At 45.4% G+C, this 25,000-nt stretch overlaps 1 protein-coding gene across 1 annotated transcript in view; it reads right to left on the bottom strand.

Annotated features, from left to right (window-relative positions):
• Nucleotides 1-9,146: 9,146 nt before the first annotated feature.
• si:dkey-49n23.1 (semaphorin-3D) overlaps nt 9,147-25,000 on the bottom strand; it is a 56,331-nt gene continuing 40,477 nt past the window's right edge. Inside the window, exons 4-19 of the mRNA XM_035152309.2 lie at nt 23,139-23,293; nt 22,985-23,047; nt 22,739-22,858; nt 21,795-21,885; nt 20,540-20,668; nt 20,220-20,362; nt 19,314-19,428; nt 18,712-18,781; nt 17,633-17,777; nt 16,789-17,011; nt 15,459-15,547; nt 14,078-14,119; nt 13,669-13,826; nt 13,516-13,580; nt 12,228-12,370; nt 9,147-11,119 (exon numbers count right to left, since the gene is read on the bottom strand). Of these exons, the coding sequence (XP_035008200.2) occupies nt 10,637-11,119; nt 12,228-12,370; nt 13,516-13,580; nt 13,669-13,826; nt 14,078-14,119; nt 15,459-15,547; nt 16,789-17,011; nt 17,633-17,777; nt 18,712-18,781; nt 19,314-19,428; nt 20,220-20,362; nt 20,540-20,668; nt 21,795-21,885; nt 22,739-22,858; nt 22,985-23,047; nt 23,139-23,293 (2,234 nt within the window). The 3' untranslated portion in view covers nt 9,147-10,636. The remainder of the gene's footprint in view (nt 11,120-12,227; nt 12,371-13,515; nt 13,581-13,668; nt 13,827-14,077; nt 14,120-15,458; nt 15,548-16,788; nt 17,012-17,632; nt 17,778-18,711; nt 18,782-19,313; nt 19,429-20,219; nt 20,363-20,539; nt 20,669-21,794; nt 21,886-22,738; nt 22,859-22,984; nt 23,048-23,138; nt 23,294-25,000) is intronic.

The following is a 25,000-nucleotide window of genomic DNA, read 5'->3' as shown; positions in this document are numbered from 1 at the left end:
AAACATCCTAGGATCGTGTCAATGTGGCAAGTTACAGCGCCCCCTGGTAGCCATTTGGTAAAAATATATTACGTGACACGATATAATAACGTGTGAGCGAGATAAATAACTCGAGGCACGAGATCACCAGATCATTGTTTACTAACAAGGCAGTGGAAGACACACTGTCTCACTGTCTCTGAGGACACACACTATCTCACTGTCTCTGAGGACACACACTGTCTCTGAGACACACACTGTCTCTGTCTCTGAGAGACACACACTGTCTCACTGACTCTGAGACACACACTGTCTCAGAGACACACACTATCTCTGAGGACACACACTGTCTCACTGACTCTGAGACACACACTGTCTCACTGTCTTTGAGAACACACACTGTCTCTGAGGACACACACTGTCTCACTGTCTCTGAGACACACACTGTCTCTGAGACACACACACTGTCTCACTGTCTCTGAGGACACACTATCTCACTGTCTCTGAGAGACACACACTGTCTCTAGGAGACACACACTGTCTCACTGTCTCTGAGACACACACTGTCTCCACTGTCTCACTGACTCTGAGACACACACACTGTCTCAGAGACACACACTGTCTCTGAGGACACACACTGTCTCCACTGTCTCTGAGACACACACTGTCTCACTGTCTCTGAGGACACACACTGTCTCTGAGGACACACACTGTCTCACTGCTCTGAGACCACACACTATCTCACTGTCTCTGAGGACACACACTGTCTCACTGTCTCTGAGGACACACACTGTCTCACTGTCTCACTGACTCTGAGGACACACACTGTCTCAGAGGACACACACTGTCTCTGAGGACACACACTGTCTCACTGACTCTGAGGACACACACTGTCTCACTGTCTTTGAGAACACACACTGTCTCTGAGGACACACACTGTCTCACTGTATTTGAGAACACACACTGTCTCTGAGGACACACACTGTCTCTGTCTCAAGGGACACACACTGTCTCTGAGGACACACTGTGGTGGACACCTCTGACATCACTCCTCAATAGAAACACATGGACCTATCTTCAGGAAGCTGACTGAGTGCATCTACCAATTGTTTTGGTGACAGGATGAGTCTGGAGAGATTGAGATGTTCTGGGTGAGTTAGAGATCAACTGAACCAACCAGACGTGGATTTAAACTTCCCTTATCCGTCCCTTTAAGGAGAGTGTGCACCACACAACAGTGGAGAGTCACTGTGGTCAGTGGGCGGAGCTTGTCTGGTTGATCTCCAACTTAACCTGGAGCAAAGGTTAGCGTTCATCAGAGCGTTACCATGGTGATTTACCTCGTTAAGTGGGCTGACTTATTAGGACTGAAAAACTAAACCTGAGTTAACCTGATAACCACAAATCCTGCTTGGTAGCACAGACCCTGGATCTGTGATACTGATTGTGTTAGTAACATACTGATGAAAGCAGCGTGGACTGACTCCAGCCATCTACCTGACCTCAGAGTCTCCAGTCGACAGGTTGGACTCTGCTGTAGATCAAGCAGCTCCTTCACTCCTGAGTCCCATGCAGATGCGTTGTATCTCAGATCCAGTTGTCTCCAGATGAGAGGGTTTGACCTCAGAGCTGAAGCCAGAGAGAAGAACAGCTGATCTCTGACAGACTGCATCTCATCAACCTGGATAAAGAATAAAACTTAACTGTAAATTAAACTCAGTTCATGTGTGAAAATAACAGACACATATTCATGTCAACACAGACTCTTAACATGGAAGATAAATATGAAATCAGACATGTTGGACTAAAAACGAGTCCTGATTCAATGGAAATAGATTATTTGGACCCGGTCTCTGTCCATACCAGATCAGTTTAGGAAATCCAGAACTAAACTCAGTGTTTTAACAAGTAGCTGAATATTTAAAATGTCACAAATTAATTAATGAATGGATTCAAGTTATGTATGAAGAGGAATTATGTTAAATTAGAATTAAACGAGATCAATTGTGTATAAATGCTGTTTTATAGATATGAGATCTACAAAAGTCAGTGAACTGACCTCAGAGTCTCCAGAAGACAGGTTGGACTCTGTAGAAAACCACACAGCTCCTTCACTGCTGAGTCCTGCAGGAGGTTGTTACTCAGATCCAGTTGTCTCAGATGAGAGGGGTTTGACCTCAGAGCTGAAGCCAGCGAAGAACAGCTGATCTCTGACAGTCTGCAGTTCTTCAACCTGAATAAAGAATAAAACTATTGTTAGAAACTGAAGAGAAAAGAATCCTAGAGATGTTTTCACTAGTTTCATCTGAATTGTACCAATTGTTGTTTTCTTTACTTTAGAATGAGCCATTTATATTTATATACTTTAGATTTAAATACTTTATATTTACATCAGGAGCGGCTCCTCTCTACGGAGGCAGCCATGTTTTTACAGTAGCCCAGACTGGACAAACTAAACCTTTTGAGTTTCTATGACAACTGAAGCTACCACAGGTTCTCTTTCATGTTTGGAAGGGGGAGGGGTGTTCAGCTGCAACATGACACTTCACCACTAGATGTCACTACATTCTACACACTGAACCTTTAACAATAAAACATGATGTCTGACCTCAGAGTCTCCAGTCGACAGGTTGGACTCTGTAGAAAACCACACAGCTCCTTCACTCCTGAGTTCTGCAGCCTGTTTCCTCTCAGATCCAGTTCTCTCAGATGAGAGGGGTTTGACCTCAGAGCTGAAGCCAGAGAAGAACAGCTGATCTCTGACAGACTGCAGCCCCTCAACCTGGATAAAGAATAAAACTTAACTGTAAATTAAACTGAGTTCATGTGTGAAAATAACAGACACATATTCATGTCAGCACAGACTCATAACATGGAAGATAAATATGAAATCAGACATGTTGGAGTTTAGTTCTAGGAAATCCAGAACTAAACTCAGTGTTTTAACAAGTAGCTGAATATTTAAAATGTCACAGATTAATTAATGAATGGATTCAAGTTATGTATGAAGAGGAATTATGTTAAATTAGAATTAAATGAGATAAATTGTGTATAAATGCTGTTTTATAGATATGAGATCTACAAAAGTCAGTCAGTGAACTGACCTCAGAGTCTCCAGTCGACAGGTTGGACTCTGTAGAAAACCACACAGCTCCTTCACTCCTGAGTCCTGCAGGTTGTTGTCACTCAGATCCAGTTCTCTCAGATGAGAGGGGTTTGACCTCAGAGCTGAAGCCAGAGAAGAACAGCTGATCTCTGACAGTCTGCAGCTCCACAACCTGAATAAAGAATAAAACTATATTAGAATGTGTCCTCCTGTTGTTGTGGATCGTCATCATGTCAACACAGACTCTCAACATGCTGCTGACCTCAGTCCAGTCTGTGACCTGAAGATAAATATCAGATCAGACATGTTGGACCATTGTTTCATTCATCAGCTTCTTCTCTGTGTTTGGTCACTGAGCAGGTTTGTGTAATTAAACACTGTTTAAAGTAGGGATGGCTCCTGACAGTCACTTCCTGTTTGTTTCTATACTTATCAACTGTCCAACGTGTTTCAATAAGAACGTGTCTTATTCTGAAAACCTGAGGAGGAGGACGGGTGCTCGGCCTCAGTCCACATGTTATTTACTGACACTTTCTCAGTGATCAGGAGCAGGTGAGTGCAGGTGAATGGAGCTGATGAGGTGGACGTGACTGACAGGCTGGGTGAGTGACAGATGACTGAGGGACAGTGAGCAGAGCAGAACTGAGACAATTTAAATAAATAATGACCCAATAAGAAAGAAAGTCTGAAAAGTGAAGAAGGATTTAAGGACCTCAGAGTCTCCAGTCGACAGTTTGGACTCTCCAGTCCAGAACACAGCAGCTTCACTCCTGAATTCTGCAGGTTGTTTCCTCTCAGATCCAGTTCTCTCAGATGTGAGGGGTCTGACTTCAGAGCTGAGGCCACGACTTCACAGTGAGTCTCTGAGAGTCGCCAACAACCACCGAGTCTGTAATTAAAGAAAATATCAAATCTGTGAGAATTAAATCAGAAAACACAACATTCATACAAAACGTGATCATGTGACCCTCACCCTGGTAAATCCCCTTTTTGTTAAAAACACCTCAAGAGAATCCTTTCAGATTTGGTCCAAGCGTTCATTCAGACTAACAGAGGAACTCATTAGATTCAGGTGGTCAAAGGTCAAAGGTCAAGGTCACAGAACATGTTCATGGCCTCTTGAACATTGTTCAGTCTCAAGTCTGTCTTCACACACACACACACACACACACACACACACACACACACACACACACACACACACACACACACACACACACACACACACACACACACACACACACACACACACACACCTAACTCCGATCTACATGTCTTTGGGTTTGTGGAGGAAGCTGGAGAACCCAGAGAAAACCCTGCAGACACCAGGAGAACCTCCTCCTCACAGAAAGGCTGCACTAACAGTGTTGACCACTGCAACACCATGCTGCCCCAAACAATGAGAACCATTTAACACTGAGTGGATTTGAAGAACGACTCATCTCCACTGATTGAACATGTTATTGATCATGTCTGGACTCACAGAGCCTTCCTGCAGTTCCTCACAGCTGGGATCAGTCTCCGTCGACCCTGGTCTGATGTGTTTAACTTCTTCAGGTCCAACTCATCCAGAACCTCCTCTGACATCTGCAGCATGTAGGCCAGAGCTGAGCAGTGGATGACAGAGAGTTGCTTCTTTGATTTGTTCTCTGACGTCAGGAACTGTTTCATCTGCTGATGAACTGAGTGGTCGTTCATCTCAGTCAGACAGTGGAAGATGTTGATGCTTCTGTCAGGAGAAATGTCATCACTCTCCATCTCCTTCAGGTTGTTGATGACTCTCTGGATGATCTCTGGATTGTTCCCTGTCCGACCCAGCAGGCCTCCTAAGACTCTCTGGTTGGACTCCAGACTGAGGCCGTGAAGGAAGCGAACAAACAGGTCCAGATGACCATTTGTACTGGTGAGGGATTTCTTCATGGTTCTCTTCAGGAGGTCATCCAGGGAGGAGGTACTGTCTGTGTTCCCATATGTTCCCAAGAAGTTGTTGAGTTCTTCTGTGTTCCTCTTGGTGTAACAGTGGAACATGTAGACTGCAGCCAGAAACTCCTGAACGCTCAGATGAACAAAGCAGTAGACTGATTTCTGGAAGATCACACACTCTCTTCTGAAGATCTCAGTACAAACTCCTGAGTACACCGAGGCCTCTGTGACATTAAGACCACACCGCTCCAGGTCTTCTTGGTAGAACATGATGTTTCCTTCCTCCAGATGTTTAAGCGCCAGCCTCCCCAGCTTCACAAGAACGTCCCTGTCAGCCTCCGTCAGCTGCTGTGGAGTCGTCTCATGTCCTCACCGTACTTGTTGTTCTTCCTCTTTGTCTGAACCAGCAGGAAGTGTGAGTACAGGTCAGTCAGGGTCTTGGGCAGCTCTCCTCTCTGGTCTGTGGTCAACATGTGCTCCAGAACTGTAGCACTGATCCAGCAGAAGACTGGGATTTGACACATGATGTGGAGGCTCCTGGACGTCTTGATGTGTGAGATGATTCTGCTGCACAGCTCTTCATCACTGACTCTCCTCCTGAAGTACTCCTCCTTCTGGGCGTCACTGAAGCCTCGTACTTCTGTGACCCTGTCAACACATGCAGGAGGGATCTGATTGGCCGCCGCAGGTCTGGAGGTTATCCAGGCGAGAGCCGAGGAAGCAGATTCCCCGGATGAGGTTTGTCAGCAGCACGTTGACTGATGACCTCTGTGTGACATCAGACACAAGCTCCCTGTGGTTGAAGTCCAGAGAAAGTCTGCTTTCATCCAGGCCGTCAAAGATGAACAAAGGTTTACAGACAGCGGCGTCTCTGCCGTGAGCTTCTGTAACGCTGGATGGAAAACACGGAGCAGCGTGAGAAGACTGTGCTGCTGGTCTTTCACCAGGTTCAGCTCCTGAACGAAAGCACAGTCAGCAGACCCACATCTTGGTTTTCTAAACCCTCTGCCCAGTCCAGAGTGAACTTCTGCACCGAGAAGGTTTTCCAACGCCAGCGACGCCGTTGGTCAGGACGACTCTGATGCTGCTCTGCTGGTCAGTTGAGGCTTTAAAGATGTCGTGGCACTTGATGGGAGTGTCGTGGAGGCTCTTCCTCTTGGAAGCCGTCTCAAGCTGCCTCACCTCATGTTGAGTATTAACCTCTTCACTCTGTCCCTCTGTGATGTAGAGCTCAGTGTAGATCCTGTTGAGGAGGGTTCTACTTCCTGTTTCATCAGTTCCTTCAGTCACATGTTCACATCTCCTCCTCAGACTGAGCTTATGTTCATCTGAAACCTCCTGCAGACCACGATCTGCTGAAAGACAAGAAATCAATGTCAGAGACAGAGAATCTGAGAATCTGCTGATTGTTTTCATCAGATACAGAAAAACTACAGAAAATAAAAGCTTTTTAACTTTGTGCTTTTATAACGATGTTAAATGTTGATGCTGTATGAAGGAACAAAATAAAACCACATGTGCTGTTGTCAGAAGTGAAGACATCAGCAGACACATGTACAGTGCTGCTCTGACCGGCTGTCTGAGCTCCAGCTCCTGTTCTGGATCTTTGTCCACACTGGGGACAGGAGGAGTCTCCTGAAGAGCCAGACTGGTCCCAGTATGAGGTGATGCACTGTCTGCAGAACCAGTGTCCACAGCTGGTGGAGACTGGATCCTTCAGGACGTCCTGACACGAAGCACAGCAGGACGACTGCTCCTCCTCAGAAACATGACTCCTCTTCCTCTCTCTGTGAAGACATTTCCTGATAACTCACATGTCCCAGTCACAGGTTGTCATTACTTCTGTCAAGGAGGTTTTGTTTTCACCCAGTATGTTTGTGTGTTGGTTGGTTCGTTAGTGGGATGATAAAAAACGACAGATTACCAGTAAACTTGGTGGAAGGGTGTGGTCTGTGAACCAGATGGGGGGTCCTCTTTCAGAGACATGCTCAGAGGACTGATGTTTACCAGTGTGTGGAATTTGGTGCAGATCCAAATCAAAATGAGTCTCTAGTGAATCTCAAAGTGGTTTCATAAGGAGCGTGTTGGTTCTTGGTGGAGGTCTGAGCTCTTTGAGTGATTCTGAGAGATTAGTCACCAACTTCAATGAAGCTGTGTCCTAATGCAGGGGCCACACTAGAGGAAACTAAATCCTCTTCAGAGCAGGTCACAGTAGAAACAGTCTCTTACTCTGTGTGTGAGGGTCCAGGTTCATTACTGAAGACTGGAGGAGGATTCATGGACCGGTCACTCTTCAGAGACACACAGCTGGACCCTGGAGACTCTGCTCTCAGTCTGTGGTCCTGACCTCTGCAAACACAAACATGTTTTTATTCAGAACACATCATTCACTGGTTCATTCTCTGAGGATTCAGTTTGGAGCTTCACATGTTTGGAGCAGGTCTCTTACTTTGTGTGTGAGGGTCCAACTTGCTCTGAAATGTCCTCGTCCATGTTACACCGGGCCGGCTGCGGCTCAGTTGTGGTTCAGGCCACGCTGCTCTTCTAGATGTTCAAGGTCTGGTCTGTTTCCTTCTCGTCCTGCGCTCAGTTTACAGCAGAACACAGTGAAATGATCTTTCTCACCAGTTTCAATGTTTATCTGTTGAAAACGTCACAAACACAAATATTTGCAACACTTCCTGTAGCCTACCCATTTCCTAATAAAAGCACTCCAGCGTTTCTGTCGACTGAATCAATTCATTTAATTGTAAATGTTTTTATTGTGAAATAGATGCAGGGCTTCATAGTTTGTAGTACTGGTATTTATTTGAGTACACAGGACTACTTATATACAAGGAAATACAGTGAGCTCAGGAAAACCGGACAAACACGTCTGTTCAAGAAACACACCCAAAGGACACACACACACACACACACACACACACACACACACACACACACACACACACACACACACAATCAGGTGACTGTAACGTATGATTGTGAAAACACGTTCTGTTATTAAACACTTGATGAACAGATGTGATGAAGATAAAAGTGAAACTGTGAGTTAACTCTGTGAATTAGTCCTTTGAAGGCTCTTTGTTCCAGACCTGCTGTTCACATCTGTCTCTGGGGATCCGATCACATGAAACTACGTCTGTCACCAGGTGTGAACTGACCAACTTAGAGTGGTGTGATCAGCAGACGGATGTTAACAGCAGGTGTGAGAGTGTGACAGTAAAACTTTCAGAAAGTTGTGTTCACACTCACCTGCTCACTTTTCTTCCTTCTGCTCATCCAGGTGAAAATGGAGTCTGACACTTCCCTGTTCTCAGGCTCCTCCTCCCTGTTGAACCAGTTCACACATGAAACCACCCAGTTCAAAGTCCAGTTCATACCCATGAAGATGAACTGGGTCACAGTTCATGTTTTATTGTGATGGTTATGATGTAGATAACAAACTTAGGATCATGTATTTAGTTAATAATGGACGGTGTGGGATCCTGAATCCAGATGTTCACTTTAACACTGAGTCCTGACTGTGAGCGTCTCCTGGGACTGAGCCGTACAATGTTAGTTTTCATGATGTTTAAATGAGCCTCAGAAACTCTGGAATCAAACTCGTCTTCATCATGTGAACACGATGAAGACGTGTTTCCTTGCGATTGGTCTGATCCGTCAATAGTTTGTTAAAATGTGTAAAACTCCCAAACTGCCCAACTCCATCAAATGAAGCCTGAGCTCAAACCCATGTTTCCTCCTGTGATTTGAAGGTTGTTATATTTCGTGTTGGAGCTGAATGTGTGACTCCATCTGCAGAACTCTGCCACGTCATGTCACATTTACACAGTCCAGTCACAGTGTCTGCTTTATAGATCTAGAGAAATACAGCTGCATTGTGATGCATTATTTGACCGTTGTGTATTTCAATAATTGCTGAGATTTGCATCCCCTTCTTTTCTCTGACTAGACGAGTGTTCGATGTATAAAATGATCCAAGTAGAAACAGTCACAGTGTTTGACCACCAGGTGTCAGCAAAGAGCCAGAGTACCTGGCTGCAGACAACATGGTTTTCCCATCAAGTCTAAACTGGATTCACTGGAATTCCACCATAGAAACTACTTTCTATGAAAACAAAACATAAAACTGATGTGAGTGTAAATTCTATTTCACAGAAAACTTGACCAAAGCCTTGATCATCTTTTCATTGGATTGATTTGACATGTAAGTTGTCATCTAGTGTTTTATTCACATACAGTATAAAACAAGTTGATCTCAAAGCTTATTGGAGAATCGTGACGTTAAAAAAAGTTTTTATTTGCTTCAAAGAAAAACACGTGTTGTTTAAGTATAAACACAAAATACTAAACTCTAACACATGAAGGAAGAAAACCATAGAAAATAGGGTTCTTTAATATACATCGTCGTGAATAATAATTATTAGTTACATGGCAGAACTGATAAGATGCACATACCAGGTATTTTCAAGCAAGGTCCATTTCATGTGTGCGTCTCCACTCAGGCCTTTAATCCACCCACTGTAATAAGTATGAGGTCTAGATCTCATCAGTGTAGATCAGCAATACATAAATACATGTAGAAAAACTACAAGAGAGAGAGAGAGAGAGAGAGAGAGAGAGAGAGAGAGAGAGAGAGAGAGAGAGAGAGAGAGAGAGAGAGAGAGAGAGAGACAGAGAGAGAGAGAGAGAGAGAGATTCTGGTAAATTTGGGTCTTAAGACTTTGCATTAAAAGCATTAAAGTGTTATTGGTAAAAAACATTTGAGGCTTTTTGTCAAATCTGTTCTTGTCTCTGTTCATGATGATTTTAATATAATATAAATATCATATCTGACACAGAATTAGTTTTTGAACGTGTCAACAAGGATCCATGATGAAACAAGTCACACGCCAAAGAATCTTGGAGCCTTTGCGATGAGCTGATTTATAATTCAGAGCGTAGACTGTCAATAAAGATGGACGACATGGCAGCTCCCAAAAGTGAAGCCAAAGCGTCTCAATTGCCCCCTGGTGGCTGGCTGCAGAGCTGCAGTCATTTCAGGTCGTTCTTATCTCTCTGATGTTTGTTCAAGTGTTTCTGATCAGTTTGGTTTGAATCAGTTATTTGATGATATGAAAACAGGCTGAGACGTCATGATTGACAGCTGACACTGACTCCTGATTGGTCGAACCTGTGTACGGGTTCGACCTGGATACCACGGCTCCATCCCCCGATCAGACTCGAACTCTAAATGACGTCATCATCGTGAGGTGGAAGTGTTCGCATGTGAGATGTTTGGACTTGATTTCTGGACCGAGGGAGAAAGTGGAGACGCTTTGCCAAACTTTATTTCCAGTCTCTGATTCAGACGCCTGACGACGTCCTGCTGCTCTGAACTTAGAAAATCACAGGTTCCAGCTGCTGTTTGTTCCAAACCACAGTGAACTGCTGATAACATGAGTTCAGAGACAAGTCACGTTTCCTACACTGCTATTTCCATGGTGTCGAATATTCAGGTTAAGTATATACTACTCTCTTTTTTTATATTACACTCAGTCTTTAATGCATTTTGCTCAAAAACAAAGCGTTGTTGTCCTCTGAGTTCACAGGAGCTGTTGTCCTGAGTCTTTGTCCTGCAGCCGACTAGAGAGGAAGCTCAGGGGGGTTGTTCCTCCTCACCCGAGCTTTCCTGCTCTCCTGTTTCAGCTTCAGAGTGCGGAGCTTCTGCTGCCGGCGCTTCTCTCGGTACCACAGCTGCTCACAGTACTCGTCCGCGCTCAGACTGTTGGTCCCCACCGTGTGCAGGTCCTTGTAGCTCCGGTGCTGCGGCAGCCACGAGTTCCTGAGTCCCGGCAGAGACGACGGCGGGCGAGAGCCCGGGAACACGGGCAGGGCCCCCCCCGCCGGGCCAGTCTTCCCGTGGTGGGGGCTGTGGCTCTGCTGGTGTCGGGCAGCTGGGTGGAGGCTGTGGTTGGGGATGATGTGAACGCGGTATCGGGCCAGGACCTGGCTGTAGGAGTGCTCATGGCTGGTGCAGGTGTAGAGGCCTGCGTCAGCCAGCTCTAGGCGTTGAACCAGCAACCCACGCTTCATGTGGAGAGAGCGGTCGTCATCGCTGAGAGGAAGCTGACAGAGAGAGAGAGGATGTTTAGACCAGAGGAGGGAGCTTCTTCACTTATCTGTTCATGGAGAGAAAGTTGGTGTCACATGTCAATAAGGAGACTTCCACCAAAGAAATAGTCCCTTTACTCAGAGTCTTATTCTCTTCCTCCCATTATGCAGCATTACTCTTCAGTTTTGATTTTATCGTGTTAAACTATAAAGATCAGGTTTAAGTTTAAGTCTTTTTCATGTTTTAAACGCACAATTTGTCATTTGCTGCCACTAGGGGGCGTCTCAATCAGAACAACACCAACAGACAGTTTGTTTGGGGACATGACGCCGCCAACAGACTCTTTTAGTAATATCTCCAAATCAGTCTTATATTATTATATAAATATTATTATTATATAAGTATCTCAGATCAGATCACACATTTCATTCAGAGAGGCACAGATTCTCTTTCATGCATTTGTCAGCTTGAACTCACTGTTTATTCAGCCATCCAAATTACTGCAACTCTTTCTTCATCACCATTTGTTTGTCTTAATGCTGTTTGTATTCTGTTTATTCTGTTGATTTTATTGTTTATATTGCTTCTAACTAGAAGTTTGTTTTGTGGATTCATTTCCTCCATCGTCACTGTGTTGAAATCTGTATTTACACTGTGTGTTTTCTGTTTTTGTGTTTGGGAAGCACTTTGTGTCGCCTGTGCAATATTAATAATGTTTATTTTAAGTTTCTTAAAACTAGAGGTTTGAAAATATCATGTGAGAAGTCAACAACTTATACAACACTAATTGTTTGTAGACATTTTGATTTGGAAAAGTTGCAAATGTAACATCACACTGAGGGATTACACATGTTAACAATGTTCAGGGTTCTAGAAACCTGTGAAATCATTTGGAAAATGATCAAAGTTGCATCATGTTTGTGTTTTTACAGCCACATCCCTCCTGAAAGCATCTTTCTGTCTTTGAAGAAGAAGATAGTCACAGTCTAATAGTGTTTCAGTCTTTATGCTTCAAGGAGAAGTGATTTAACATCAGGTTAAAGTTGGAACGTGGTTTTTCCTGAACAAGAGACACCAGCAGCAGGGTTCCTGGGGACAGAAGGTTTTCTGGTTCAGACTCACTCTGTCCTCAGTTTGCTGCGAGCTGCCCGTGTGCCGCTGCACCGTCCACCTGAGCTCGGCCTGAGGCGCCCGAGGAACGCACTCCAGGAAGGTGGAGTTTCCTTCTACGCCGTACAGAGACTTCTCCTCCACAGAGGCAGAGTCTGACGGGGGACAAACATTTAGTGCGTTGAGAGTTTCTGCTGCAGATCATGGGAAATATTCAGGATGTGATTAGTGTGAATCTGAAAAACGATAAGAATCAGTTTTTCTTGTAAACACGTTCTAAACAGGAAGAGAGAGTAAAGAGAAGAAGACACATCAACACCTCATGGGAACATTTCTGAGATCAGAAATAAAAGATGTGAAAAACTTGATCATTTCTTTAACTTCAATAATCTTTACTGCCACTGCCACCTTGAAGCAGAGGAAACTGCAGTTACACAGAACAGCCCCTAGAGGGCGCCTCGTTTCTACCTGCAGCAGAGAATATTCAAGAAGGAATTTTAAATCTGTAGCAACTGTATTTTAGTTTTATTCTGTTGTGCAACGATTGAAACTTTAGTTTTGGAGAGATAAGAATAAACATTTGGAAAATGTTCTTGTAAAATTAATTATTGTACAAAATTAACCTCAAACAGTTTAAATATTCAGTGTTTCCCTGTTGAATTCAATAGAAAATAGAATTTACTATTTGCGATACAATTTTTGAAGTTAGTTAAAAAAGGGAAATATTTGAACATTCTATTCTTATTGCAGTAATTATGTCGATCAAACTGTGACTTTAGAGCAAAACATTAAACTTCAACAACAGACGTGAAAAAGCCTCATCAAGGCTGTGATTATAACATTAAACACGTCAGCAGGTCCTTCTCTCCCTCTGTGCATCGTATTGTGAGATCAGTTTGGATCCTGATGAAATAAATCCAGACTGATATTTATATTATATGTTTGATTCAATCAAGTTGGGCCTTGTTGAAGGTGTGAGCTCGACTGAGGGACATTCTAATTGACCTGAAAGTGAATTTCCACTATGAACACACAACATACTGAAGAACCTGCTCAGACTGAACCCAGTATGAACTGGAGCGTCTGGATGGATCCACACTGGAGAATCAAACACAGTTGTGGATTTATGCAGATTTCTTATGGAGCCAGTGGCCAAACAGCTGAAACCACCATGGCTCTGCATTCCATCGCTGTGGCACTTCTAAACACAGGATCCATCACACACAGTGTACATGTGGGAGGAAACCCTCCTTAGATCATCTGAGATAAAGAGACTTCACATCGGACGGAGGAAACTCACCGTCCTCTGTGACTGGGCACTGACTCCAGGGGTCTCCATACTTCACATCCTGTCTCCGTGCCCGCCTAACACCAAACGAAGGGAAAGTTTGACGTACATGTGGTAACTGTTCTGAACGAGTTGTTTCCTCATTACCCCTCCGTCCCTCTCTACCTCTTGCTGCTGGGGAAGAACCTGGAGCAGGTCTGTCCATCCCAGGAGCAGTAGGGGTCCCTGGCCAGACAACACTTAGCACAGTCCGTCCCGTACAGCTCGCACCTCTGGAGCCCCAGCTGGGCCACGCTGAGCTCGCTGGACACGTACAGCTGTTGCTGTGGTCGAGACGGACGACACAGAGAGAGACTGATTTCATTGAGGGTATTTACTGAACTGTCTTCTGGCTCTAATGTATTCATGTTTAATTAGAGCCTGAGCAGCGACTGCAGAAAGGAACCTATCGCGTTTCTTCTTCTTTCTCCTCCTGAAGAATTTGGCGCCTGAAACTTTGCACAAAATTCAGATGTACAAGAAATGTACGCATCAGATGGTTTCTGTGCATGTGAATAAAAGTCAGAGGACGAACCCTCTTGGTCGACAGCTCCATGCTCAGGACGGGAGTCGCACTCTGTGGAATAACAAGAAAAATGGACTGTTAATGAAGAACCAGACTAATACATGGGAGTTCAATAACAATCACATTTCTGTGCATTTGATGACAGATTGTGTTACATTTCATTGTAGAAATTCAGGAACGAGCAATAAAACTTTTCACATCTGGTTCATTTTTCCTGAAGTCAATGTCTTTTCAAAAAAAGGGATTTTGGTTTGGTGCCTGAGATCAAGTCCTTTTGGGTCGTTAATCCCACTGAACATGAAAACCACTCCTCTCCCTCATCTTCTTCACAGCCTGGTGTTTCATGTGTGTTTCAGTTTTCTAACTCGGCCTCAGGAGCAACAAACCACACTGTCTGCAGACAAACCTGGAAAAGAAGGAGTCGGGCTCATGTGACCGACTCAGAAATCGTTACCGATCTTTAACTGAAGTGATATTTCAGCCGTGCAGAGGTCGAGGTTAACGTTAAATGCTGCGGCCTCGCTCTGAGGTCAGAAATCTCATGAGTCTCTCTCTTCATCAGAGGGATAAATTACCCCCGAGCTCCATTTTTCTGGACCACTGCCTCAGTTCATCGTCTCACAGAGGAGAGTCAGTGACCCCCGACCGCTGTGAAGGAGCCGAGGGGTCGATGAAGGAAACTCAAAGCCAACAAACCCACCAACCACAGCCTCCCACCTGAAACCCAGTCAGGATGCAAACAACCAGTTCCTCCTGCAGCTGTCACTTCCAGCTCTTTACGACCAGAAAGGACTCAGTTCCTGTCTCAGTTAGAAGGAAACAATGAACGTCTGGTTTCCTGTTTGTTTGTGGTCGTTCTCCCTTCTCTTCACCTGTGCAGGGTTTTTATTCTCTTTCCCTTTTCTTACATCCTCTCCTTGTTTTTCCTCCTCCTCATCTTCTTCATCTGTTTAAAAACAAAAACACAAAAACGTGCTTTTCCTATTTTTGTCCTCTCTCTGCTCGTCTTCCTGGTCCGTTTGTAAACACAGAGGATCTTGGGAAATATGCGTCCTGATATCTGCTTTTCTCTTTTGGGGAGTTTGTCCAGACAGTGACGGTATAGTTGGCGTTAGGTCAATTTGCAGTGTAGCCCCTCAGGACACAGGGCGACGTGTGCACATATAATGGAACCAGCTCAAATCACTGTACTTTACATTCTTCAACCACCTCCGCAGGCGAATGGAGCTCAGAAATCTCTTGCTCCAGTATTTCTTGGGTCGGGGGCTGGAGAGATTGTGAGGAACGTCACAGAGTGGACAAGAAAACATGAAGCTTCCTGTGAAAGGTCCTGTGTTTCTGTTCCTGGATTAGAAGCAGTATTCAAACTTCATTCACAGATGAGTGTCACCTTGAAGACGGTCAGCTCCTCCAGAATGATCTCCTCTGGGTCCCAGTTGTCTTTGGTGACCGACACCGCCTTCACCACCTTCCCATCATCTGCACGACAACAGGAGAGAGTTCAGGTCAACGCACATTTCACTCATATTCACGATTATCAGAATAACAACACGAAAACAACTAATCGATGAAACATCAAATAAACTTCAATTCTCACAAACAAGAAGTGTGAGAAAGGTCATGGAACATTCTTCAACTGTCGCCGCGGTAACACAGGACACATCCCTGTGTGACACGGGGGGGGGGAGCCTGACTGAGAGCTCGAGTCGCCCCCTGCTGGTCACTACACAGAAGACAGGTTTCAGGTGCTTCAGCATTGGCTTCACTTTCTGAACTCGGAGTCTACGTCGCCTGTGTAGCGCCCTCTGCAGGTCTGGAGGAGCTTTGTCAAGTCAGTTACAGTGATCACAAGGTTTTCTCAGCTCGGCCTAAGAGAATAAAATTTTAAAAAGTAATAACCTGCGACGGAAACTGGACATTATAAGTAAACATCCACACTCATTGGCTTGAGTAGACAAGACACAGCCTCACTCTAGCCCCCCCTGCTGGTTCAGTTGTGCATCATTCACACTGTTTCTCTGTGCACAACCTGCAGCTCCTCAGTCCAACCAGGTCTCTACTGATGACCTCTGAGACCACATGGGTTCAATACTTCATTCTTCAGTTAGAACAACAACTGAGTTTGTGAAGCTCCAGGCTGCAGCGGCACAAGCATGCGTGACGTCCATTAAAGAGTTTACGTTCAATTAAAGGACAGTTATGACTCGGTGGTTTATTTTTAGGACCTGCAGTTAGTGGAGGTCAAGGTTCATCGCGCTGGGAACTTCACAAGGAAACATGGATCTGGTCCTCGGCCAAAAGACTAAAGAGACATCTCCTCTCTCCTCTCTCAGTTTTTATCACTTCAGCTGCTTTCAAAGTAAATTCTCTTCTCCTTCAACTCTTCCATTCAAGGCCGGAGACACGTGCACATCATGGCTTCCTCATCTATCCTGCGTCCGGTGATGAGTCGCTTGTGCACGTCCTCAGAAATGAACGCCACATATCTGCAAGATGCAAGATGCCCTTGAACAGTAGAGGCAGTGTGATCTCACAAGCAAACTCCTCCAGTCACCAGGACTTTTATTTTCTATTGACAGAAATTCTGAAGTTCTATACGGTCTGAGCTCTGTAGTACACATAGTACACAGAGTACACATAGTACACAACAAGTACATGTCCGGCCTCACTCTCACTCCATCAGTTGCTCCTCTTTCCCAAACTCTATCTCTGCTCCTCACCTGTTCCCAGGTGTAAGACGTCGTAAGGTCCATCCTCGGCCTCCACCCTGTCCACCACCACTCTCTTTAACATGCAGGGCGCGTTGACCCGGGTTAGGATGGGTCTGCCTCCCAGGGGCGGGACCGGCTCCCACATCAGCTGATGCTGCCGCATGAAGCTCACCACCTCGTCTGGGAAGTCCTTGGTGGATTTGTGGAGAGCGTCGTAGGTCTCACTGGGACACTGGAGGACGAGAGACATGGTGAGCAACGAGGGGAGAGGCTGTGTGTGTGTGCCCTGAGCCAAACCCCCCACACACATAATCAACAGTGTGATAGACTGAGAGGTGAATTCTCAGGGAGGGTGCAGCAACACCTGAGCCACTAAAGCATCAACACCTGTGCAGCTCTGACGTGTTGAAGTTTCCCAGAGGAGTTAAATCACCAGACGTTGGAGCCTCTCACGACTTCATCATCTTGTTTTCACGTGTGTGTTCAGAGTCCGTGCTCTCAGGAGATTCTTACTTCGTCCCACAAACACACAACCATCCGGTCATCACTGTATTTACAAAGAGTTACGAGCCCAGAGCTTTCGAGAACAGAAATCCCCTGACCCTTTCTTTAAGGGGTCGGTTCACCCGAGTTTACTTTGTCACTTCTCGCCTGCAGAGAAGAATTCTGGAAGATTCTGGAATGTTTTATCACTTTCTTTAACATTGGGAGAGTTTTTTGTTCTTGACATTTTCACAGATTCCTCACAAAATAATTCATGGATCTTGATGAAAACAAAAAGAACAGGCACATTTAGGAGTCTGATATTTATGAGTTTATGATTTGTTCAATCTTGTGATGTGTGTGTACTCACAGCTCCAGGTCTGGGATATGGGATGCGGCCTTTGTACTCCACCCAGCGATAGTCAGGACCTTCTTTATGGGCAAACGGTCCGTTGAAAGCCGCACGGATCGACGCCATGGAGTAGACACACACGGCCGAACCGCGAAATATAGAACTGTGGACGAAAAAGAAAAGGTGTTGGTGGAGGTTGTGAACGACAAAGAGTTTGAAGAGAGAGGAGGAGGACGGAGACAGTCAGTGAATGTTTTGTATTGAACAGGGACGCTACAGTGAAGAAAGAAAGGGATGAAAGAGTGAAGAGAGAGAAGGAACAGAGAGAACAGGACAGGAAGAGGAAATAAGAAGTGGGAGAGCTTTTATACGTCAGGGTTAAAATAACACAACCAGCCGGGCCTCTTCACCTTTGACCCCGACACACACCCACACCTCTGAGCTGCCTCACCGCTGGGCGTGCACGAGGCGGCCTGGCTGTGGGCGTGCACGCTGATGAGGAGATTCATTCACTCACTCATTCATTCATAGGCAAAATGAAAACAACCCTGTTCTCAGCGTCTGGAAGTTTCTTGTGTTGTTGTCGCACAATAAAAACTTCAGTCTGTTCATAATAAACTGAGCAAATTTCCCCACATGAATAAATAGAAATATATTTAGTGTCTAATGCAACTTCCAAGTCCTTTGCTGCTTCCATCCAGTCCCAGTTCTTCACACGATTCTCTCTCCTCTCGTCTGTCGGCCATTTGTCTTTCAATCAGCTAAACACAAGGCACGATGGTCAACATGTATATCTCTTGGGTTGGTGACCATCGGTTGTGCTACTTTACACAATGAGTGCACTATGTAGGCTATAAAAATGACCTCTACATAATCACACAGCTCAATAAAATGTCCATAAACCAACACAAAAAACCCAATAGAAAGGATTTGTCATGAACGTTTGTGTATTTCTCGAGGTTGTAGCCTCCAACAAGGACGTCAAGTCTTCAAAGACACTTCTGGAACTTTGAGTCAAGTCGTTATGACACATGCATCACGGCTAAACAACTATATTTCAGTTTCCTGGAGCTGCTGTGCGATGGGCGTGTCCTCACCTGGACGTGCTGAAGACGCCATAGATGGTGGGATTTTGAGGGTCTTTGGTTTCCAGAACAAAAATGTCCTCTGGAAAAAAACACAACACACAGTCACAGCATTGAACTTCAACATCATGAATGAGACAGTTTGTATTAAACACTTTTAACTGAGGAGGTCAAGAGGTCAGGTGTCATTGTGAGCTGCTGTTTGTCGGGCGACTGTGGGTCGGATGGCAGAGCGGGTCGCCCACTAACCAGAAGGTCAGCGGTTTGTTTCCCAGCTCAAGTAGTGTCGTGCTGCGTGTGACTGAACTGAATAGGTGAATGCAACTTGTGCTGTGAAGTGATTTGAGTGTTTGTTACAGTTCATTTACATTTAAATAAATATAAAAAGGCAACAAAGATAAATCGATAAATTCAGAGAGAGTTCACAGCCTCTTTGAAAAAGCTGAGGTGATAAAATACATGGGAGGAGAGGGAAGGACAGGAGGGGACAGATTCACACTGTGTCCTCTTTAGTTCAGAGACAAGAAGATAAAGGAGGAGACGGTGGTTTGTTCCAGAGGTCAAAGAAGAGGTGGAGGGCAGAGAAGGAAGGAAAAGGAGGGACGGAGCGTTACCCAGCTCATCAAAGTGCGTGTCCACACCGGACGGTCCGGGGACAGAACAGACGAGTCGCGCTTTAAGGAAGGTCGTCCAGCGGTTGATCAGACTCCTCTTCCCTCCGACGTCGTTCTGGATCCAGATGAAGAGGAAAACATTCTGCTCATCTTCAGGTTGATAGATTTAATGAGTGTCAAATGTTGTCATGCTCTGAGGTTCAGAAACACTGTCCTCAGACTGTCCATTGCTGCAGCTCCTCTTTTCAGCCTCTGTCTCAAACACGTCTAGCTCCTGTCTCTTTAAGACCCCCCCCCGATAAAGACTGTCTGTAGGAAATGTCGGCCTCACGTTACCTGGGGAACGTTTTACTACAAACGTCACGCTTCCTCTAAAACTGCGTCAACAGGCTTCGAGGTTTGTTTCTTCCTGTTTGGTGGGTGTGTCAGAGGTATCGTCCAATCAGCAGTGACGTGTATATAAACTCCGCCTTATTAAAGAGACAGTGACTCAGTGGATTGTTAAGTTCTCTACAGATGCAGCAGCTGCTGTTTCACATCAAATATTAGAAGCTGGAACATCAAGTGTATTTTATTAAACCGAGATTTTCTTCAACAAGAACGACAAGAATTCGACGCACCGACGTTTATGTTTAAATAAAGGTTTCACTACGTTGAGTCCGAGCTGAAAGCGCCCTGGCTTCGGTAGAGGTGTGTCGGACGAGCTGTTTCAGGAGCTTCAGTGTTTTCTCCCTTTACCACAAACTTTGGGCTTTTTAACTTTGCAGAACTTTTATATTCACAAAAAACCTTTATAAGAAACTAGAGAAAACCTCACGTGTCCCTGAACAGTTCTTCTGTGAGCCTGTGGGATGTTAGAGCAGAACAGATCATTGTGTTGTACATTGTCTCTCTGCCTCTTTCTACCTTGCAGACTCGAGCCACACGACTATAAACCCTCTTGTCCCACTGTCCCGCCTCCACCGCCTTCTCCTTGAAGAAGAAGTAAACCTTGTCGTCGTCGGGACTGTGAGTGTCCGGGATGGAGAAGGAGCCGACGAACTCTGGCTCTGAGGGAGAGAGGAGGTGGACAGAGGGTGAGGAAGAAGAGGGACGTTAGGGACGAGGAAAATAGATAATAACTGGAAGACAGAAATAAAAATCTGGATTTCAGATGGAGGGAAGAAGCAGATTGAGTCAGGAAGCTGCTGGAATCCAGAACAAACGCTCAGACTGGTGCGTCTCACCGTTCAGCCAGTTGTGGTCGTAGGCTTCGGTGCGGATGTAGTGTTGACTGCTGCCCTGGATCGTCGTGCGGAAGATCGCAGCATTTGCTCCCATGAAGTCGACTGAGGTCCCAGCGTACAGCTCACCATCTTCAGGACAAACAACCACAAACGACACAGAGTGAAAAGAGCAAGTTTATATCAAACTCAACAACAACTTCTCGCTTGTGAAATTTGTTTTTTGTGCATGGCTGTGCCCAACTGACTCGATAGCGCCCCCTAAAGGGCAGCCCCTGCAGCCATTTAAAAAAAGTCCTGAAAATCTGTGGGCATATGTGTCAGACCCAGACGTACAAAAAAAGTTTCTTGGACACATATTAGCTATTCACACAAATCGTACTTTAACGAACAGATCGACTTCAAATGTGGTCAGTGCAACGTAAACACCTTGATGAGGAAACGTACATCTCTTCGTGAAACAGGAAGTTGTTGTAACTTCAGTGAACATTAATCTGCACCAAATGTCACATGTTAGATAAGAGTCCCGGACTCAACACATCTACAAGCCAATATTCAGCATTTGGCCGCTTGTATGAATATAAGCGGTTTATGGAATCCATGGAATATGGAAACCGTGGTGCTGCAGCCGGTGGCCGGACAGATCTACATGGAGCCACCACCTGTAGGGACGAGCATCACGGTCGGGTGCTGCGTGGCACACAAGAGGGAATATACATCCCATCAGGCCTGGAAACACTTCAGGATCCTTCAAGAGGAGCTGGAGCTGAGCAGTCGACTTCTGGAACCTCCTGACAAGCCTGCTGCCTCTGTGACCTGACCTCGGATCAGCAGAGGACAACTGGACGGATGGATCCGTCCCATCCTTCTAAGAATCTTCTGTTATAACAAAGTTACTGTGAAAGGTCAAAGTCGTTTTTCTGCTGCTGTCAACACGAGAGATTTTATGGCGTTTCTTTCTTTCAGTTTCCTAAAGTGGTTGATTGTGTTTTGTGCCGTTAATGTCGACCGGGCCGACAGCTGACGTCAACACGTGAAACTCTCGGAGCGGACCACACACGCCTCAGCTGAACGCACGGTCTGCAGCCAGGAATCAGACAGCGGCGGGATTGTACGCTGCAGAACATTAGTGTCACCGAGAATTCAGCTGTTAGAGAACGACAGATAGTGATTTATGTGTGTGTGTGTGTGTGTGTGTGTGTGTGTGTGTGCACAAGGACACACAATGTGATGTGTGTGTGCTGCTGGTCAGACCTACCAGTCAGTCTGGCTGTGAATGGCTCTCTGGGACTGAAGGGACATTTTCCTCGTCCTGACTCGACCGCGTGAGACAACATGAACAACGGCTCCTGAGAGAGAGAGAGAGAGAGAGAGAGAGAGAGAGAGAGAGAGAGAGAGAGGGAGAGAGAGAGAGAGAGAGAGAGAGAGAGAGAGAGAGAGAGAGAGAGAGAGAGAGAGAGAGAGAGAGGGGAGAGAGAGAGAGAGAGAGAGAGAGAAGAGAGAGAGAGAGGGAGAGAGAGAGAGAGAGAGGAGAGAGAGAGAGAGAGAGAGAGAGAGAGAGAGAGAGAGAGAGAGAGAGAGAGAGAGAGAGAGAGAGGGAGGAAGGAAGGAGAGAGAGAGGAGAGAGAGAGAGAGAGAGAGAGAGAGAATAAAGATGGACGACATGACAGGCTGTCTGCAGTAAAGGTCAAAAACCCTCCTCCTCCATGTTAGCAGATGGGACATGGACCAAACTAGACGTTAAATAAATGTTTGTAAAGATGTTTCTGTCGTTTCAGGTCGTTCTCATCTCTCTGATGTTTGTTCAAGTGTTTCTGATCAGTTTGGTTTGAATCAGTTATTTGATGATATAAGAACAGGCTGAGACGTCATGATTGACAGCTGACACTGACTCCTGATTGGTCGAGCCTGTGTATCAGAGGGACCTTGATGCCACGCCTCCACTCCACCATCACTGCTGCACAGACTCTGGCAGTAAATGATGTCACCAGTACAAGATGGCTGCACCTGTATCTGAAATATATTGACTTCACTTCCGCCCGACAGGAGGAAGTGGAGATGTGTCGTCCGTCATTATCTGATCCTTCAAAGTTAACGAGCAGTTTTCTGTTGAAGCCTCTAACTTCTAATCCAGTCAAGACTAAATGTCTCTGCAGCTTTGTTTCTAAAGGCCTGTCGAAATCATTATTTGATTTGTTTTACCTCTGTGCTGTGTCCTAAGTGCAGGTACGTGCACTGTGGGTGGAAGGCACCGGTGCCACAGGCGTAAACATGAGTCTTGTTGAAAGGCTGCAGCAGCCGAACAAAGTTGGCACAGTCCGTCTGAAAGTAAAACAGAAAATATCCCCTGAGACTGAAGTAAAGGGTTTTAATGCTGAGTTCAGTCACAATATGAGACAGAAATATATCAACATATATTTAAATAAATAATCGATCTACACTTCTTACCTCCAGACTTTTTCCCGCCAGCCTGCAGTGCTCCACATGTTCTGTGGCAGCCGGCCAGTAAACCTGAGGGAAACAACAAGACTCCATTTAAAATACAGACTCAGTTCATTAGATGCTGAGAAGCTACGTTTGTTAGCGTGTTTCAACATCTCACCGAACGTGTGGGCAGGTCCAGGCTGTCGGGCCTCAGCAGGTAGATGTGGTCTTTGCCTCCGACCAGCAGCCAACCGTGATCCTCGTCCAGCAGCATCGTCTCGTACCCGCCGCTGACGCCACCTGTCCAGAAGATGCCTGAGCTGTTCCTCAACTCTGACAGAGAAGAAGAAACAGACGAGGGGGTTTCATTTGCATTTCATGCTTCATTAACTGCAAAGTTTGTACTTGTAATGACGTACATTATTTTAACTCTCATCGCTTTAATGAGTCTAATAATTCTCAGTTGCAGTCACAGTTTGGATTTATTATTGTTATTATTATTTATTATTTTATTGCAGTGGTAGTTTGGTCCAAGTTGATGAATTTGCTCTGTGGGATGTTTATTGAGCTTAAACTTTGGGCTTGACTCTTTCTATTAGTTTCCATAATGTATAAATGTTCTAATAACTTCTACACCTGCGATACATTTACAGGATTTAATTTCCCTTCCGTTAAATCTCGGAGCAGCAGCTGTAAATCAAACCAAAGCAGCCAATCAACCCTGAGACTCAGTTTGTAACCTGCCCTGTAAATCAGCTGCGACGACCTCCTGAGCTGCGAATAATCACCTGATGAACGAGGGCAACGAACCATGAAGCTGCTCCAGGCCGTCGGCACGACGCTGAGCGGAGCACACGGACCTCACACTGTGGCTGAGGCCTGGGTGGATGAAGGGACGACAGGTCGTGTCTTTGAATGCATCACGCCACATTTACTGCACTTCACCACCGTTTAAAAGGAAATCAGTTACCGCTTCGACTCAGAACCCAGAGTTTCCTGCTCACAGGCCGAGGACGACACGGACGTGAACAACAGGAGAGACGCGACCACACAACTGAAATTTACTAATCACACTTAAGACCTCAGTAGTTTCACACACTCGCACGCTAGAAAAATAACAAATGACGTGATGAATGAAAGTGATTCGTCTTAACTTACACTGACCTAAAAACAGATGAGACGTCTCCAGTTAAAGTGTTTTAGTCTGAAATCTATTTCTATGACACACACACACACACACACACACACACACACACACACACACACACACACACACACACACACACACACACACACACACACACACACACACACACACACACACACACACACACACACACACACACACACACACACACACACACACACACACACACACACACACACGATTTGATAAATTACATCAGCTGAGATCACAGGTCTGCTGCAGCACATTAAACAGCTGCCTGACTCAAAGGATCATGGGATACTGATGGCTGTAATGCAGCTTCTAAACCTAAGTGTTGAAATATAAAAAAGAATATTGGCTATTTAGAAAAGCTAAAATCTCTGAAAATCCCAGGATACATTGTTTTAGACGTTCAGCTCGGATGTGTCTGGAGGGTCTGAGCGTCGGAGAGCTGGAGACAATAAAAGCGAGCAGCGTTTGATTTTATCACCCGCTGCTCTTGGCTCTGCCTCAGCGACTCCTTTACATCCCATCAATCACAAGAACCAGCGACGGGAAACGGAGCAGGTGATGAAAGCAGGAGATATCTCACAGTGCTCTGCCCGAGGGGGACGCGCTGGAAAGTATGACGACGAGGGGAAACCAAAACGCTTTACATCACATGTTCAGATCCGTCTTTTTTTAATTTGGCCCTGGAGTTTTCTATAAGTTCTCCTGATAACTCGAACCGCCTCCCACATTTTCCACAAGAATGTTCCTCCTGGAAATACATTAAAAAGTGTAGACACACTCGGGCTGTGGGGAGTGAAGACTTCAGAGATAAAGACAGAATGCATGAAAGCCTGAGTGCAGATCTGAGGATGTGACTCCTC

The sequence above is a fragment of the Hippoglossus stenolepis genome, chromosome 3 (assembly GCF_022539355.2).
Source record: "Hippoglossus stenolepis isolate QCI-W04-F060 chromosome 3, HSTE1.2, whole genome shotgun sequence".
Taxonomy (NCBI): Eukaryota; Metazoa; Chordata; class Actinopteri; order Pleuronectiformes; family Pleuronectidae; genus Hippoglossus; species Hippoglossus stenolepis.
Note: the sequence above shows the minus strand (reverse complement) of the source record. Positions and strands in the feature narration are given on the sequence as shown.